The sequence below is a fragment of the Plecotus auritus genome (assembly GCF_963455305.1).
Source record: "Plecotus auritus genome assembly, chromosome: 4".
NCBI classification, from domain to species: Eukaryota; Metazoa; Chordata; class Mammalia; order Chiroptera; family Vespertilionidae; genus Plecotus; species Plecotus auritus.
This window is the reverse complement of record NC_137775.1, coordinates 156,460,452-156,479,548: the sequence shown is the minus strand read 5'-3', so window position 1 is coordinate 156,479,548 and position 19,097 is coordinate 156,460,452. Positions and strand designations below refer to the sequence as shown.

Genomic DNA, 19,097 nt, shown 5'->3' with positions numbered 1-19,097 from the left:
TAAGTTTAAGAAACTAAATTATTGTTGATTTAAGAATGAGTATTGAAAAGGTTGAACAATTATGATTTTAATATCATATTTCAAATTTAATTTTTATTAATTCTCTTCTTAAAGGAAATCAGCACTCTTACATTACCTTCCACTAGATTTCTTCTTCAAATATCCCTTCCCCTTCCTTCCCTTCCCCTTCCTTCCCTTCCCTTCCCTTCCCTTCCCTTCCCTTCCCTTCCCTTCCCTTCCCTTCCCTTCCCTTCCCTTCCCTTCCCTTCCCTTCCCTTCCCTTCCCTCCCCTCCCCTCCCCTCCCCTCCCCTCCCCTCCCCTCCCCTCCCCTCCCCTCCCCTCCTCTCCATTACTATATTCTCTGCTGTGGTCTTTTAAATATTTCAGAAATGCTTTCTGTTTCTTTTCCCCAGTGTACTCTTTCAGGGAACTTATTTCTTTCCTTGAACCCTTTAAACATGTTTTCTTTGTTATCGGGGTACTTTAAATGAGATATATCAGTGTTTCAGCTTACCAATGTTTCCAGGAATATAGGATGCTCTTTTGATCCACAGATTTATTCTTCTATTATTTCAGAGAACTATTATATTTTAAATAAAAGTTATTCTCTATTCTCCTGAATTTATTTTTTCTGAGCCCTGTGGTCACAGTGGACAAAGACGTTTTTGTCACTATCTATGTACCTGTTTCTAATGAAAAGGCATTCTGATACTTTGAAAAAGGGCAGGCATGATGGCTAGTGATGACTCACAATTAAGACATTTTTCCTTTGAGACCTCCACAGTAGGCATGTCCCTTTCATCCTTTAGTAGAAACATTAAAGAACAATTTGGAACATTTTTTCAAGTAGGAGAAACTTATCAAGAACTTCACAAGTATCACACCCTGAAGCATATATATTTAACCATCTAGGAAAAAGCAGGCAATGTGATGACTTGAGAACTTCAATTAGCAAGTTTTTAATTCCACCTTCCTACCCAAGTAAGAAAGTAGAAAACAACAATAAATTACATATGTGTTAGTTTTTAAGGCCTATAAAAATGGAATATAACCTATGAAAGTGAATTTCTCCCAGAAAAATTTGTCCTGCTGTTTCATTTCATCATTCTCATTGGTGTGATCAATTCTGTCCACAACCTCTATTGGCTCTAAAGAGTGAGAGTTTTTCTTGACTCCCTCCTTACCATGTCAGAATTCTTTTTGTCTTCCCCTATTCCACGTAGGCTTTGAGAGATGGAGCAGTAGTTCTATTCACTTTTCTATGGCTTTGGAGAAAAGAAAAATTGCTGTTTTATCGATAAGACTTGCACCCTGGATGACTAAGTTTTGCTTTCTTTTTCAAGATATCATTTTATCTATCTATCTATCTATCTATCTATCTATCTATCTATCTATCTATCTATCTATCATCTATCATCTATCTATCTTGGGCCAGCGTTCACGCCACGTTGAGGTATGTCTTTTTCCAATGAAAAGATACTCTTAGCTTTGGATTTTTTTCCTCTACTTTATACTGGAGCTTGGTTGTTTTTTCCTGATTCCACTGAAACACCACAGATTTTCCTAGTGATGAGTCAAGACTGCTGCTCTCAAGGGTTTCAGTATGACTTTTCTGGGACTGCCTACTCTCATTGCTCATCTACTTCTCTATGATGGGGACTTAGTGATCATTCTCAAGGTTTTGTTAATCAATCATTCTTTTCCTGGCAAGATTTTCTGATACATGATGTGGTCAGAAATGTTGCTAAGCTGTGCCTTCCCAGAATCTGCCTTTTCATGTGTAGACACCACTTTTGGGGGTTTCTGGCAAGACATGTAGCCTATACTTTTTTTGGTTGCTACTACTTAACACTTTCCTAATTTTACTTTTTTTTCTTAGTTTTTAAATATTAAAGAAAGGAGATTCTAAGTCTGTCCTATTTTCTTATTTTTACATTGAAGAATCTTTATATTCCTGTGAAGGTCTTTAAAAAAGAACAGATTGATTTAAATAGGCTTGTTTATACTTATTTTAAATGGTAAGTAACCAGAACTAGATACTCACAAGTTTGAAGAAATATATTACATCAAAAATTCAGTTTCTGTTGAGAATGTGTAAACAGAATATAAGCTGACAGTATAAGGTTATGTTCATGACACTGAAATGTTTATACCAAATAATTGAGAGGATAGTAGTGTCATAATTAAGAAAGCACATGTCATTTCTAAATAATAATATTGAGGCCACATGTCATTGACTAAATACATCCTTGGTTTTCTCTATTTTGTTGTTATCATTCCAAGTACCAGAATTTTGATTCATTCTTTTTTTCTACTATTTTTCTGTTCTCTACTTCATTAATTTTAATGTGTGTCTTTATGATTATGTTCCTTGTTCTGTTTTTCTTCCTTTCTTTTGTTTTACTTTGTTGTTCTTTTTTCTAGCTTTTGGAGTTAGAAGTTTAAATTAATTGTATTTTTAAATTTTTGTTAACAGAGTATTAATACATATACATTTTAGTCTGATTATTGTTTTAAATAATATAGGTGTTAAAACTGTCAGTTTTCCTCTGTCATTACTGTAACTGTCATAGATTCTGATACATAATGTTTTAATTACCATTACCTTTCAGAACTTCTATATTTTCTCACTGTATTTTGCCATTGCAAGAATTGTTTAACAGAAGGTTTATTTTTGTGTGTGTGATCAGACGGTGTTTGTAATAGCTTCATTTTATAGAAATTATTGATGTCTTCTTTGTCACTCAATACATGCTCAACTTTGTAATTCAATGCATGTTCCACATATAATTGAGAAAAAGATATATTATCTATTATCAAGTTGTAGTGTTTAAAAAATGTATAGCCACGAGATCTGCTTTATTTTGACTATGGCATCTCAATATTCTATGTCTTTACTTATTTTAGTCTGTGTGACCTGTCTTGTACTACAATATTGTGTTAAAGTCTATTATTATTATTCTTTTTATTGTGCTTTACATCTTCTACATCTTTACATCTTGTTTTGTAGTTTCAGCTTATTTAAGTGGTGCATAGATATTCATAATTGTTGTATTCTCATTATTATTTATGTACTTTTAACTTGATAAAGTGTCCTCTTTTGTGTCTTGTTTATTGCATCTTGACCTGAATGCTATTGTCTGATAATAAGAACTCAGACTCTCTTATTGTTTCCACATGCCTGACATAGCTTATAATTTGTATACTTTTGATTATTTGAAACAAAACTAATTTTAGTATAGTTAAGCTTTGCTTTGTGAGCCAATAAAAATAATCTTTTTACAAATAGGCTAGCTAAACCTATTCGTGTTTGTTGATATAATAGATATGTCCGATTGCAACCAAGCATTTTGTTTTTTAATTAGTGTGTATATTATGTTATATTTCTTTTCTCTATTTGCTATCTTTATTTTTTTAAATTTCTTTTGTAATTAAGAAATCTTTGTATATTTTTAAGATTATTTTCTTCTTATTTATACCTTTTATAATGCTTGCTCTTTTTTATTTAACCATTTACTATCTGGTTTGTCAATTTTACATGGCATCCTTGTCATCTGCCTATTACTGTACAAAAAATCAATAATCTCATCTACTTTCCACTTTCTCTTTCTTCTCTACCATTAATTTTAGTTTCATCCTTTATACTCTGTCAGAATGTATGACACATGCTGTTTTTCACCCACCTATGTCCTCATTCTTGGTTTAGTCTCAGTTATACAGTTTAACATGTTAAATACTCACCATCAGTTCTTTTGCAGTTTCTCTAGTTATCTCTTTGGTTTGATGAAATGCAAATATATATATATATATCTGAGAATTAACCTTTGTACAGTATTTCTGAGTTATTTTATGCTTAAAGCTATAAGCTTGACACTTGAAACACAGTTTAGCTGTACCTAAAATCTTTGATTTGCCCTTATTTTCTTGAGTTTCTTAAGAGTAAAGCTAACATCTAGCTACTGTGAAGTATCTATAATCATTAGCCACTGAATTTTTATGATTTAACTCTATCTAGAAGATTTTTGTTTCAGTTTATAAAACATATACAGGACAACTTTGTTTGTTTGGACCTTAGTATTAGTTTTTTGACAGAAGAAAGAGAACAGAATAAGCCATGGTATTTATAGATACTTTTCCACATGTCAGGGTATATCTAGATATAAAGATCTAAATAAGTTTAATAAAAAAAGTTAATTAATCCAGCAAAGAGATATGTCAAAACAACCATATCCCCAAAATGGGACAAAATTAAGTCAAAATAATTAAATAACTATAATATTTTTACAATTTTGCTCATTTCTGTTATTTTGCTTCTTCTCGCACATTATTTAACTCCAGTCTATAATAGTCATTCTCAAAGCATGGTGTGGAAAGCCCTGTGGGTTTCCAAAATTGTTTAAGTGCCTCCATCAGATTAAAAGTATTTGTTTTAAATATACTAAGATATTATTTACCTTTCTATTGTATTGACTTTTACATTAATATTGCAAAGGCAGAAAACTTCTGGTGATTTAGCATAAATGAAGCCAATGGCACCAAACTGTACTTTATTTAATAACAGTCACTTTATTTACTTACTTACTTACTTACTTACTTACTTGCTTTTTACCACCATGCACTTATTGAGGGGGAAATTGCCAGTTTTACATAAGGATATCCATGATAAAGAAATTAAAACTATTGTTATTAAGCCTAGATCCTTAAATACATTTCTTTCTGATATTCTCCGTATGGGTAATACACACAAAAACTTCTGCTGCATACCAAAATATGATGGTTGACTTATGAAAATATATCTGTGCAACTTTTTTTGAGTTGTAAGCTAAACTAGCTTTTTTAAACAAGAAATATTATTTTTACTTAAAAGTACAACTGATAAACTGCTTATTTTCAAAATATAACAAAGCAAGCTTGTCATTTTAAGCAAAACAATTGATGATTGTTGCCAATGATAAAAGCTTTTAAGTAAAAATAGAATTTTGGAAAACTTGTATCTTCCTTCCTGAGTTTGATAGTGTCTCAATATTCAAAGACTTTTTGATGATATTAATAATGATATTTACAGATGTGCTTTTAATATTGTATGAAATGTGTCAACATTTTGAAGACCTGCATAACTCAATGAACTGGTATATTCCAAAATTAATGTATATGATGTTACCAATTCAGACACAGTTAAAAGATCCATTCAAAGTGCAAGATAGACTGATGTAGTTTACAGTAATAGTTCAAAAAGTTTAATAATATAGTTTTAGATTTCACATATCCACTAATCTTAAAGAAACTTGTCATGTTTTAATGTAGTATCAAAAATTGTCCAAAATTATCTGTAAATGATATTAAAATACTTCTCCCTTTCCAACTATATATCTATATCTGTATAAGACTAAACTTTATATATTTTAACTAAAACAACATGTTGAATATTTAATGTAGTAAAATTATGAGAATCCAGCAGTCCTCTATTAAGCAAAACATTAATGAAATTTCAAAGAATATAAAACAGCACTCCTCACTAATTATTTTTATTTTTGAAAATATGGTTCTTTTTCATTAAATATTTATATATGTATTATTGTCATTTTAACTAAAGCAATAAATATTTAAATATGTAATTTTACATTTTAATTCAATATTTTAAATTTATGATATTGATAGCTATAATCCACACAAACAAAAGTTCTTTGATGGCCCTCCATTTTTTTAAGAGTATGCAGAGGTCCTAAGACCAATATGTCTGAAAACAAATGATCTGTATTTATTTTTAAATACCTTCAATAAATTTCTAATGTTCTAAAGGTTAAAACCAAATTCTTAACGTGGCATCAATTAACAATGTTATACTAACATGGACATTTATTTAGTTTTGTAGGCCCATGATGTTCCCTTAGTGAACACAGTATTCCTTCTCTTTAGAATGTTCTTAACCATCCATTTCACTTAGTTAATTTTTTCTCATCCTTCTGGTTTCAACTCAAGCAGCACTTCCTCAGTCTCTTCTGAACCATGCATGCTCTGGCACTTCATAACTATTTCTTTCTTTTTAATTATACATTTATCGATTTAAATATTTCATTAATGAATTTCTTTTCAATAGACAGAAAAACCATAAAATCAATAAGCATATATGGTTTGGCTCACTATTGGATCAATTCTTCCTAACAGGGTGCTTAACACAGAATGGGGTGGGAAGTAAAATATTTGTTGGTGAATAAATGTATGAACTGATAGAGGAAAGGGTAAATTAATAAAGAATATGACCTAGCATGCCTAACTTCTTAAAAAATATAAAGATTCAAGATAAACATTGAAAAGAAATACATTAGATTCATTTATTTATTATTATTTTTAAATATATATTTTTATTGATTTCAGAGAGAAAGGGAGAGGGAGAAACATCAATTATAAGAGAATAATTGATCGGCTGCCTGCTGCATGCACCCTACTAGGGATTGAGTCCACAACCTGGGCATGTGCCCTGACATGGAATCTAATTGTGACTTCCTGGTTCATAGTTGATGAACCACTGAGCCACACCGGCCAGGCTCAGATTCATTCAAATCACTCATTGTATTTTCCCTTGTGCAATTTTATTACTATGTGCTTTTGTTCACTATTTCTTTTACAAAAGAAATAAAAAGGAAGCAGAAGTAACACACAATGACATTTAATTTTGTTAAGTGTTCTTGAGAAGTCTGGTAATGAGCAATTATTGGCAAACAACTTCTCATATTTCATATGACATTCATTCTTATTATACTAGAATCACATCATTTTTTTTGTATTTCTTTGTTCCTATAGTTACAACTATCACCTATTTTAGCTTAAAAAATCTATAATTGAGTACTATTTATCTACTTGCATGACCTCCATAACTTCCTTATTACTAACTTATCATTATACTTTATATACTTCGTTGTAGATATATAATTTATCAATCTCCTATGAGACCTTAAATTCTTTAAGGGCTAGGACCATATTTTATTTATCTGTAGGATGTAATAAGGTGTTTAGTAATTGACAAACACTCAATGATTGAATGAATTTTTCAACTAAATATTTAATAAATGTATTTCTTTTTTTTCTAAAGTTTTACATATGTCTCTTTTTTCCTCGATTGTGTATATATTTCTTAACAGTTTTTTTTAATTCTTACAGTTAAAACTCAGGTAATGGGAGAAATAAAGATTGCATTGAAGAGGGAAATGAAGACAGATGGTGAACAACTAGTAGTTGAAATTCTCCAATGCAGAAATATCACCTACAAATTTAAATCTCCTGATCATTTACCAGGTATCTGATTAGGAATATGTCCTAAATAGTTTGAAAAATATGAACTAAAAGTTGGGCTGTATACCAAATATATCTGAAAAAAATGTGAAATAAGAAATTTCTGTTATATAGAATAAGTTAATATTTTATTGGCTTTTAGTGAGATTTTTTTTCAACACATAAACTTGGTGATTCATTTATTATACAACTGGAAAACAAATTTAAATTGCTGAGAAAATTGATGTTACCTTTTAATCCTTTTATGTTGTCTGGAACAAACTGAACACAATCTGCTGGCTTTGTGTAAATTATAAGAGAGTACTCAGTGTACAATTATAATGCTTTTAATAGGACATTGTATGATTAATGGACACTTAACAAGCTGAATTCTTATTTTCAGATTTATATGTGAAAATATATGTGATGAACATTTCTACCCAAAAAAAGGTGATCAAGAAAAAAACGAGAGTATGTAGACATGATCGAGAGCCTTCATTCAATGAAACTTTTCGATTCAGCCTAAGTCCTGCTGGACATTCTCTTCAGGTGATTATGCATTATACAGTTACTATTTCAACATATTTATTCATACAGTATTTATTTTCCACTCAGTTATTCAATATTTATAACCTTATCTTATACAATGTTATATTTTACAAGTTGATTAATTCTTAGAGGTGTCATCCCTTTAGGGTCCCTTTAAGATTCCACAAACAACCCATCCAATTAGCTATAGACAATTATTTCCATGCTCAATACCACTAATCCTCTTTGGGTTCTCATCTTTGTTATTCAAATCATTTCAACACTATACCTGGCCTACTTGCTATCAGTGTCTTACCCTTTTAATACATTTCATGATACTGATGGCTGATGTATCTTTTTAAAACACTGGCTAGGTTACATTAAAGCCCCTCAAACACTTCCCAGTATCCTGACTCATTCAGAGTCCTCTAAGGTGAGTTCTAATTCATTTGGTTTTATCTTATCTTTTTATATACCTTTCCACACACTCTATATTTCAGTCACAGCAGAATCTTTTCAAATAAGATTAAGCCTCGAATCCCTTGCTTATATTTTTGCTCTCCTTAAATAAGCTCTTCTCCATCTCTCTTCATTCATCACAGTACTCCACATCTTTTCATGTAAACTCAGCCTTTTACTGATGAACCTAGATGTAATTCAACACTCCTTATTCATATAACATTTTGATTATCTTATTAAGCAGCCAATCCCAATCTGTCTTGTAAAATAATTTATAGACTTCTCTGTCATTGCTTGTATACTAACAGGTTCTCTAGGGCAAAGACTTGATTTTCAGTGTTCTTTGTTCCACAGCCTAATACAATGCTTGTACATATGTCTTCAGTAGATGTAGAAATAAAAAATAAAAGAGGCCCAGCCAGCGTGGCTCAGTGGTTGAGCATCAATCTATAAACCATGAGGTCATGGTTCGATTCCCGGTCAGGGTTGTGGGCTCGATCCCCAGTGTGGGGCATGTAGAAGGCAGCCAATCAGTTACACTCTCTTATCATTAATGTTTCTATCTTTCTATCCCTCCCCCTTCCTCTCTAAAATCAATAAAAAAGATATATTTTTTAAAGGATAAACGAGGAGCCCAGTCGGTGTGGCTCAGTGGTTGAGCATCGACCCATGCACCAACTGGTTCAGTTCCTGGTCAGGGCACATGCTGTGGTTGCTGGGTCAATCCCCAATAGGGGGTGTGCAGAGGCAGTTGGTCCATGCTTCTTCTTCATTGATGTTTCTATCTCATCAATGTTTCTGTCTATCTCTTCCTCTTAAAAATCAGTAAAAACATATTTTTAAAAAAAGAAGAAAGGAGGGAAAAGAAGAAGGAAGGAAAGAGATGAAAAAATATGGTAAGAGAAGACCATGGTACAAAAGGCCTTCAGAGACAAATATATACGCTATTACAAAGCAAAAACTGAATTGAGAGAGTTAACTTATATTAGAATGAGAGAGAATAAAAATTTAAAGGAGACTACAGTCTGCGTGAACAAATGTCTCATTTACAGAGATTAAGTAGCTAGAGAAGGGACCGAGAGGGAGAACGATCATGAATTTGTGGAAATATGATAAATTTGATGGGAAATGCTAATGTGAATTCATGTGCAAATCTTTTGAAGACATTCTTGGTATTAGTTCACTTACAAGTATGCCTGCTACCACACCTCGATCCCCAGTGTGGGAAGTCCTGTTATTGTTTGTGCGATTTCTTTGATGACAAATGTCCTTAAAAGAGGTTGAAAAATATACACATGTATATATAATTTCGGCTCTTTTTTCTAGATTTTACTTTTCTCCAATGGAGGGAAATTTATGAAAAAGACCTTGATTGGTGAAGCCTGTGTCTGGCTTGACAAAGTGGATCTCAGAAAAAGAATAGTCAACTGGCACAAACTTTTGGTCAGTTCTACTCAAACCCATTGAAGAAATGTGTCTGCTCAGGTTATAGAAACTGCACTAAATGATCTCAAATCAAGTCTATAGTTGGATACTATTGTATTAAGCTATGTTTTCAGGGGTAAACATGAGAGGAGGAACAACAGGCAAAAACATACTTAAAGCCTTGTGAGCGTGTTGTTGTGAAACACAGAAAGAAACTCAATTGAAAGCGTTTCATCTGTGGAAGGCCAAAAGGAAAAGGAGCTCTGAGACCTTGGATTTCTTGCAGCTGTCAAGAAAGACAGTGAGAAAATGTTTGCTTACTTGATGCGCAAATCTTTGAGCAGAGTTGAGCTAGAGCTAAAGGCAGAGGCTCAAAGATTAAAAGTGGTTTCTAATGCAGACAAAAGTAGTCCTTTATGCAAACAGTCCTTGGTTGAAAGGAAAGAACTGATGTAATCTGTTTTCAAAAGTTTTCTTTTATCTTCTCAGACAATTTATTGTTCTGAGATTGTTTCATAGGATACACCTACAATATGTGTCCAAGACTAGAAGTAAGGTAGTTGTGGTCATAGGAAAAAGAGAACCAAAAATGTAGAAATTATGGTTTTCTCTGTGTCTAAATGTTACAAGGCTAAACCACACTAATTTTGGAATCCATGTTGTAAAAGCACATTTGTACAATCGGAAGTAAGGTAGAATGAAGATAATACTAAGTAGAAATGGGATTACATTTATCTAGAAATAAAGCCAGGAATGGCTAAGGAAGAATATTGCACCACAAAATGTTGGGACCTTGGTTGAAAACAAATTCTTCATAACTTACCCTTAAATCAAGACATTTTCATCCTACATACCAAAGGACATAGATTAAATTGGTATGTTCTAGGAAGCATGATAATTTTGTGGAATTACAAATGAATGTATTATACCATGTATTTCATTTCTCTTGAGTGATGTATTGACAGAGTGAAAATTATTCCTCTGGCAAACAAATCCTAGTAATCTGTGGCACTGATTCATTAAACTGGTGTCATTTTCTGCTTTTCCATAATTGTTTTTTTTCTTAACACATTAACTGATTGTATAATGAAAACCCTGATCCCAGACTCAAATTCTCTCTCTGCTCCATTTTCTTCTTTTAGTGACAATATCACAGTGATCAATTTTGTTCATATTGGGAAAATATGTGCAAAGTTAACATTATATTGAAGTTTAAATATAATTTCAGCTATTTTAATGGTATAGAATGAAAGGACCAATGTCTAAGTCACTAAAAGGAAGCATCCTCTCCTCCATCAGCCAACAACATTAACAAAGGAAGTAACACACAGTGGTAGGAAACACACTCAACTGGGATTTAAAAGCCTGCCTTCGGGTCTTGGTTCTGCCACTGACTAACTGGGTCACCTTGCACATGTCACTTAAACTCACTTTCCCCCAGTGTCCTTATTTGTAGGATAAAAAAATTAAATATTTCTAGCCTTCCTGGTGGAACGTTAGGATGATCAAACTAAGTGATCTGAGAGAGAAAATGAAAGCACATTTCCAAGTATAGTTTTATATACATAAGTGAGGAATAATTATTATGCAGCTTTTTATTTTTCAAATTTTATATGCAAAAAAGCATCCTCCTAACCAATGGCACACATTATCATGGGTAAGAGCAGTATATTAGTTCCAAAAATAATTTTTTACTTTAAAATATACATTTTCACTTAATCTGAAAATTTTAAGAATTAAATAAAAATTATTTGTAAATTCAGTTATTATAAATTAACATACTGATTTTATCCCATTCCCATATTCTATCCCAAAATAAATTAATTAAATTGCTTCTCAGAGCATTCTAAGCTTAAATGCTGCTTCTTTATTGAAGGGTGAGGTTTTAGTGAGTTTAGAGAAATCATCTCCAAATATATTATTTGGATATTGAATTTTCTCATGTTTAAAGAAAGCATACTTTAAATTCAAAAGGAATTGATTAAATGTAAAACATTAAAAGTAAAAGAATTTTTTATCCCAGGTTATATATCTTTAACAAAAAAATACAAATTCACTCTTCCTCAGTCTAAGAAAGATAATAATCATTTATTCTTTCCTCTATTTTTTTTATCCTTCCTTCTCTGACAAAACAATGTTGTTTACCATTGGTATTTCTTTAAAATGAGCATGCATGGAGGGGATCATTCAAGATTTGATATTGCTAGGATTTTATTTTTAGAGGCAACTATATCTGTTGATGGTTGCCATGGATATTTCCAGCAGAAGTTAGCACTTTAGGAAGCTGATAATCATCACTCATAATTGGGGAAGGAAATAGTTCAGAAAGATCTCCTTCTGACATAAAATAGGCTCTGGTACTTTCCATTGAAAGGGAACTTGAGCTCATGTTAGGTCCTCTTCTGCAGCCACTTACATCCAGAGGTATGCGTGACAGGTTGTATAACCAGTTAGTTTACCAGTTGTTGCAACTTCTTTTCGAGTAATACAACCGAAGGTGCCACCAAAACAGAGCATCCCTTGGTAGCTATTTGACCTGTAAGAGTAGGAGTCTTTCCATTACAGGTGCCTCTCTATTCCAAGGAACTGGTGAGGAGGCCAAGTCAATCAAGAGAGTTAACAACAGGGCTTCTTTTTGTGCACCAGCATCCCCCTTCAGAGAGCATGAGATCCTGCCATGGTTTACCAGGAGTGCAGCTAACCACTCCTAGGTTGTACTGGAACTATTCTATGCAACACTGATCCTTATGCGCATGCACTTCTGAATGATGTTGATAATCCTCTATTTCTTTTTTAATTGAAATAGGGCTCTTGGTGTTTTTTACTTTTTTTGTATATATCACAGCACACACTTTCCCACTTTTTATTTTATTTTATTTTATTGGAATTAGCTTTTTTTCTTTATCCTAATAGTAACAAAGTTTGTAATCTTCAAAATAACACATTAGTGCAGTCACATCTCTTACACCTTGAAAAGCATCCTAATTTTTCTCACAGTTTCCTGAGTCACCAGGGACTGAAGTTGCTTCTTGGTTGAAAATTTGGTCCTATAAACACCTTTTAGCTATAGAAGCAAAAGCACAGAGTAAATTTTCACAAAAGGCAGGGATTTACAGAACGGTTGTTGGCAGACATAAATAACATTAGTTGCAAAAAGTTGGTGTTTCCCCTGTTCTTACTTAAGAAAAAGGAGATTTTTGGTGACTCTGTACTTTTTATTTAGCATTTTAGTTTAAAAGAATAATATCCAGGACTAAGGGGCAGTGATTGCTTTGCTCCTTAAGGTTGCCCATATTGTAATTATTCACACTAATAAAAGCATATTTTCAGCATCAGTGGAATTAATTTTGTGGATCACACACATTAAAATAATCATATTGTGGGACTATAATAGCTGGTAACCAGCTGATTTTGATTCTTATTATAGAAATAGTTGTGATGATAGGATGATAACTGTAGTGACACTAGGTTGGTGGTGATGTGAAGTAAATTAAAATTATACACTATATTGTGCCCAATTTATTAGAAATGATTTGATCAATGTTTCATTTCATTATGATATCATAAAGATATAGTATTTTTTTACTTTATTATTTAAATCATAACTAACAATATTTTTAAAAACTTATTTTCATTGCTACAATGTCTAATATTCCAAAGTCAGCCGACTACAGCTATATATGTTTATAACTCTAAGTGTGACAGAGTGGTGTTCCCTATTTTGAGCTTGAGAGGGAAGTGAAAGAAAGCTCAATTAATAATTATGAACTGTCTCTTTAATAATTACTTGCCTTTAATGTAATACAAGAATGAATGAGTGAAATAGATTTTCTCATTGAATATAGAACATTGATATGTTCTGTATGTTCCATGCTATTATTGTTAAAGATCCCCATTAGATCTAAATCATTTAATCAAATGATTCCTTATCTGATAGGTAGATTGAGAGCATTTTCTTAATTCATTGCCCTGTATATAATTATACATTTGGTAAATTAGACAAAGTTGAAGTATTCATTTCACTTGGCATTCAGCATGTGAATATGATTATTGTTTGATTGTGTCTATATATTTGTTGGTGATGTGCTCAGGTGCTCCCACTACCGATTAATGTGTGTGCTGATATCCTAACAAAAACACATCTGGTGTTCAAGAAAAACAAATTCTTGTCTGAAAAAAATAAAAACCAAATAAAATTGTTTTCAAAATAAAAAATAAAATACTTGGAAATATGTCTTGTTTATAACTATATGTTGCATGCCATGTTGGTGATTTGCTAATGTGTTCTTCTTTTCTGTTCTACTCAAATCTCTCTGGAAAATCTAATGAACAAATTCTTGGGCTAAAGGTTGTATAAATTGAACTGAAATACATGAGAATTGAATTTAAAAATGCTTGTAAATCTGTCTTGAGTTTTACTTTATGTGAAAATATGTCTTGGTTTTGTGATTGTATACAAGATGTATCTTGATAACTTATGCAAATTGTGCTGTTTAAAGGCTGTTGCCTCAGCCTTACTAATAAATATTGAAAACATCAACATTGACTTCATGTGGTTAACTTGATAAATTGATATTTAATATATAAATACAACATTTTGGAACATTTTCTGTGAAAAATATATCATCAATGCATTTACTCACCCACTTTAAAATATATTTTAAACACAGAAGAAATACAGAAAACAATTAAACAAATTTATATGTATGATGCTCTTGTAATCACCACTTAGATCAAGAAATTGAACTCAGCCAGCCATCTCATAAGACCTCCATTTAACCCATTTCTATCACAATTCCCTCCCAATCCCTTAATGCAACCACTATCTTGATATTTATAATAATTATTTCCTGGTTTGTTGCTGGCATCTGCCTCCTAAACACTAGTGTAGTTTCCCTGTTTTTATTTTTAATATGTTTTATAAGCCTCTTTTAGACTACTTAGTCTCCTCCCCACCCCTTCTTTTTTAATGAATCTTATTTTTTGAAGAAACTTGGTCTTTCTACCTGTGATATTCCTTGAAATCTGTATTTTGTTGACTGCCTACTCAGAGCGTAGTTAGGAGTTCCTCTCTCTCTGTATTGCCTGTCACTTACTCTTTTGCTCTACAGATCTGACCTGGTCCACAGGTTCCTGTTGTATTCCTCCATTAGGAGACGCGTGATATCTGGCTGTCTCATTTTGTTCTGTTCTCATTTGGTTTGGTTGTTCATGTTTTCTGTTGCTCAATGCCTAGAATAGGTCCATAAATTCACTAGATGTTACAAAATATCGATATTCTATTCAATCATCAGTTCTACTTGAAATAGCTTTAAAAAGATAAATTTCCCCTCAACTGATATTTGATTATGCAGTAGTATAGTTTTTATAGAAAAGTTGTATAGTAGCAGAGAAACCTTAACAAATTTTTCTCTAGTTACCACTTAAGGAAATAACTGGATTATTTAGTAAAAAATAGATTTCCAACAATTTGATTATTTGAAAAGATCAATGAAATTAACAAACCTATGGCAATCAAATGAGAAAGGCCAAGTTAATCTCATCAGGTATGAGAAATTAATATAGTTGCCAATATCCAAAGCCAAAACTTATCAAATCCAATCAAACAATGCATAAAAGTGATAAGAATCAAGACCAAGTTGAATTATCCAGTTTACACAAGAATATCTCAATGTTGAAAAACAAATTAATGAATTTCAGTACATTGATAGTATATTAAAGTATAAAATCATAATATGCTGAAAATTTTTTGATAAAAATAAAAATCTATCCTTAATAAAAATGTTATAGTACCCTTGGAGTGGAAGAGTATTCCTTAAATATGATGAATATCACCTACCAAAGAAAAAACAAAAATCTTGCTGGTAAAATTATTGAGGGCTTTTCTTTTGTGACCAGAAAAAAAGCAAGTATGACTATTACCATAATTTTTTTCAATACCTTTATCAGAGTTTCTAGCGATCGTGTCAAGGCCAGAAATCAATACAAATAAAGGAGTTAGAAGTAAAAGAAGAGAACTATAATTATTTATAGATTTTATGTCTTTGTGTATAAAAAATCCAAAGCAACCAAAAATTTCTTTGAGAATAGTATTTGAGAATTTGTCAAGTTTACTAAACATAAAAACTATAAAATACAAAAATAAATTTCTTTTCTGAAAGTTGGAAAATGAAAAGTTCAAGACAATTTTTACTAGCATCAAAAGTATCAAATACCTAGAAATAAATTAACAAAGAAGTTCAAGACTGTCTATAAAGAAATTAATAAAATTATCGAGATATTGAGTTAGACCTAAATGCAATGTTTATTGATTGAAAATTGAATGAATATTAATTATTGTTGTTATGTAAAGTGCTGAGTCCCCAGAAAACCTCAGCATATTTTTTGTAGATTCCAAATAAATAACTGGAGGACTGGCTGTGAAAGAATGAGATTGTTAGGATTTACGTGTGCACCTGGGGTGGCCGACAAGTGAAATTGTCCGCTAAGCTCCGTCCGGCCTGTGGACAGGCCACACCAGGGACAGCCAGCCAGAGTTACTGTTCTGCTGCCACCCAGACATTCCTAACACAAGGTTTCATAGAGCACAGAAAACAGAGAATGAACTTTCCAACAGCATGGATCAATTGAGTAACTATTTGGAAAAAATAATATTGAACCTTGTCTCTCATAATTTGAAAACATAAGTTCCATATAATTGAAAAAGAAATTTATAAAGCATTTAGAAGATAATATAGAAAAATAACTTCATAAATTTGGGGGAGGAAAAGATTTATTAAACAAAACATACTGAACAACTACAAAAAAATTAAAGACTTCTGTTCCTCAGATGCCATAAGGAAGTTGACAGGAAAAGCAAAAAAAAAAAAAAAAAAAAAAAAAAAAAAAAAAAAATTAGGAAAGATATTTGACACATAAAACAAAAAGGATTAATGTCAAAATATATACAAATCAGAGGAAGAAGAAAAGCAATGTAATGGAAATAGAGGAAAAACGCTTGAACAGGGACTTTAGATGAGAAGAAATACCAATGGTTAATAAACATATAAGTAGTTACTCAACCTCATTAGTTTTCAGGATACACCAGCGCATGGGTGGACACCTTCATACTGCACCAAAGCACCACCCGACTACTTCAAAAAAAAAAAAAAAAAAAATCAATGTTGTGGCTGGACCAGTGGTCGGCAAAATGCGGCTTGCGAGCCACATGCAACTCTTTGGCCCCTTGAGTGTGGCTCTTCCACAAAATATCATGGCCTGGGCGAATCTATTTTGAAGAAGTGGCGTTAGAAGAAGTTTAAGTTTAAAAAATTTGGCTCTCAAAAGAAATTTCAATCCTTGTACTATTGATATTTGGCTCTGTTGACTAATGAGTTTGCCGGCCACTGGGCTGGACCAACCCTTGTGGTTCTTATGATTTTAAGATGCCCTTCACCAAAAACCATCAGGAAACCTTGAAAAGACACAGGTTTATTTCTTATAAGACCTGGAAATTATACAGTACACCTGGGGCCACACAGCGAAGTCCCAGGTAAAGAGAATGCACATGGACCAGGGTTCTGCTTCTTTTGGGTCAGAGTGGGGCCTAGGGTTTCACGGGCTCACACTTTACCAGTGAATTTAAAGCAGAAGAGCAGGAACTTAAAATTCAGGAAGAGAAAATAAGTAGCTCAAAAGGTCAGTATTGAAATAAACTCTAAAAGCCGCAGTGGCTCTTCAGTCTCATAGCTGACAAAGTGTTTATTTCAGTCTTTGAAATGGAAGCCTCTGCCATCAAAACTTAAATCATGTACTTGCATTATAAAAAAGGGGGGAAATGTCAGGGCTTACCCTACATCTATGCCTTATATTTCATAGTTTAAAATGTATTTTTTTAAAGAGCAAGGATAAGTAATGGTTAACTGCAATTATGCTTTTTGAGAAAGAGATTGAAAATGTGTTTGGCAAAATGTGGTTAATTATAACGTGTAGGCTGGTTCTGTAGAATGATGGGGACTGAAACCAATTTTGACAAATGGACTCAGCAGGAATTTGATTATTTTTAGACATTTGGATTTTTTCTAGGGCAGACTGAAAATGCTCAGGCAGAAGCTGACACTGCAATCTACAGGTGGAGTTTCTTCATTTTGGAACCTAAGCTTTTGGAAGGTGTTTAAAGTCTTTCAGCTGATGAGATCCGGCATGCCCACCCAGGTTATTGAGTATAACCTCCTTACTTAAAATCAGCTGATTAGAGATGTAATTTATCTCTACAAAATACAGTTATACCTTGTTTTATTGTGCTTCCCTTTATTGTGTTTCAAAGATGTTACAGTTTTTTACAAAGTGATGGTAACACCCACCACCAGCAAGAAGATTATAACTCGATTAATTGCCCTGATCTGGAACTGAACCTGCAATGTCTTCCAGTTATGCCTGTACCATCACAGCAATGCCACAAGTGGTATTTGAATGAAAAACTGTGTACTACCGCCTAGCCAAGTATGAAGGAGAAATATAAAGATTTTTCTTGGTTGGTCAGTTGATTTGGTTTGGTTGTTAAGATGAGAGAGGACTGAATAAATTGCAAAGTCATTGGGAAGAATATATCTGAGAGGGAGTACTCTCCCTCTACATATAGAGAAAAGGGAATGAATAAATTCTAGTGTACAATATGGAAAGATGAACTCTAAATACTAGTTCAAGAACTCTTTAAGAGGAGAAAGGGAAATTTCTCTAATGGTTGGTTCCCAGCTCTCACTGCACATGACAATCATCTGAAGAACTTCAGAAAGTATGGATACCCAAACTCCAACCCAGACCACTTAAATCATCATCTCTGATTGTTGGACTCAGGCAGAAGAATACTGGTAAAGCTCCTCAGATGCTGTCAAGGTGTAGCAAGTTTTAAACTACTACCCTAATGAAACAAAAAGAAAAGGGGATTAGTGCAGGCACAGACAGATTGTAAATTATCTGATAGGAGGAGGTTAAGAGAGTTTCATTATGATGGCTATGATTTTCTCAGTGAGATATGATATGAGGGCATCTGTTTAGAGCAGTGGTTGGCAAACCACGGCTCGAGAGCCACATGCGGCTCGCGAGCCGCAGTTTGCTGCTCTGTTGACTATTGAGTTTGCCAACCACAGGTTTAGAGTGAAGAGGAACTGAATAACCATTAGAGATTTGAAGAGAGTGAAGGAGCTATAAAGTAGTCCTGAAGAAGAGTGGGAGAGTAAGTATGAAAAAAGAGTAAAATGCTGTGCTATATTGAAGGCTCTTTGGAGCTTAGTGAATATACACAGTGACACCATTCTGTCTATTTACCATATTTGTTCTCTGCTCTTATATATAAACCAAGATTTTCCCCATCTTGGTTTATATATAAGAGCAGAGAACAAATATGGTAAATTTTAACTAGACTGAGTCTTACCAG

General features: G+C 32.7%; 1 protein-coding gene across 5 annotated transcripts in view; it reads left to right on the top strand.

Moving 5' to 3' along the window:
- Window positions 1-10,731, top strand: part of PCLO (piccolo presynaptic cytomatrix protein) — a 309,161-nt gene extending 298,430 nt beyond the window's left edge. For all 5 annotated transcript variants that reach the window (XM_080663233.1, XM_080663234.1, XM_080663230.1 and 2 more), the window contains 3 exons: window positions 7,160-7,294; window positions 7,674-7,819; window positions 9,584-10,731. In XM_080663233.1, coding sequence (XP_080519359.1) covers window positions 7,160-7,294; window positions 7,674-7,819; window positions 9,584-9,724 — 422 coding nt within the window. In that variant the 3' untranslated portion in view covers window positions 9,725-10,731. The remainder of the gene's footprint in view (window positions 1-7,159; window positions 7,295-7,673; window positions 7,820-9,583) is intronic.
- Window positions 10,732-19,097: the final 8,366 nt, after the last annotated feature.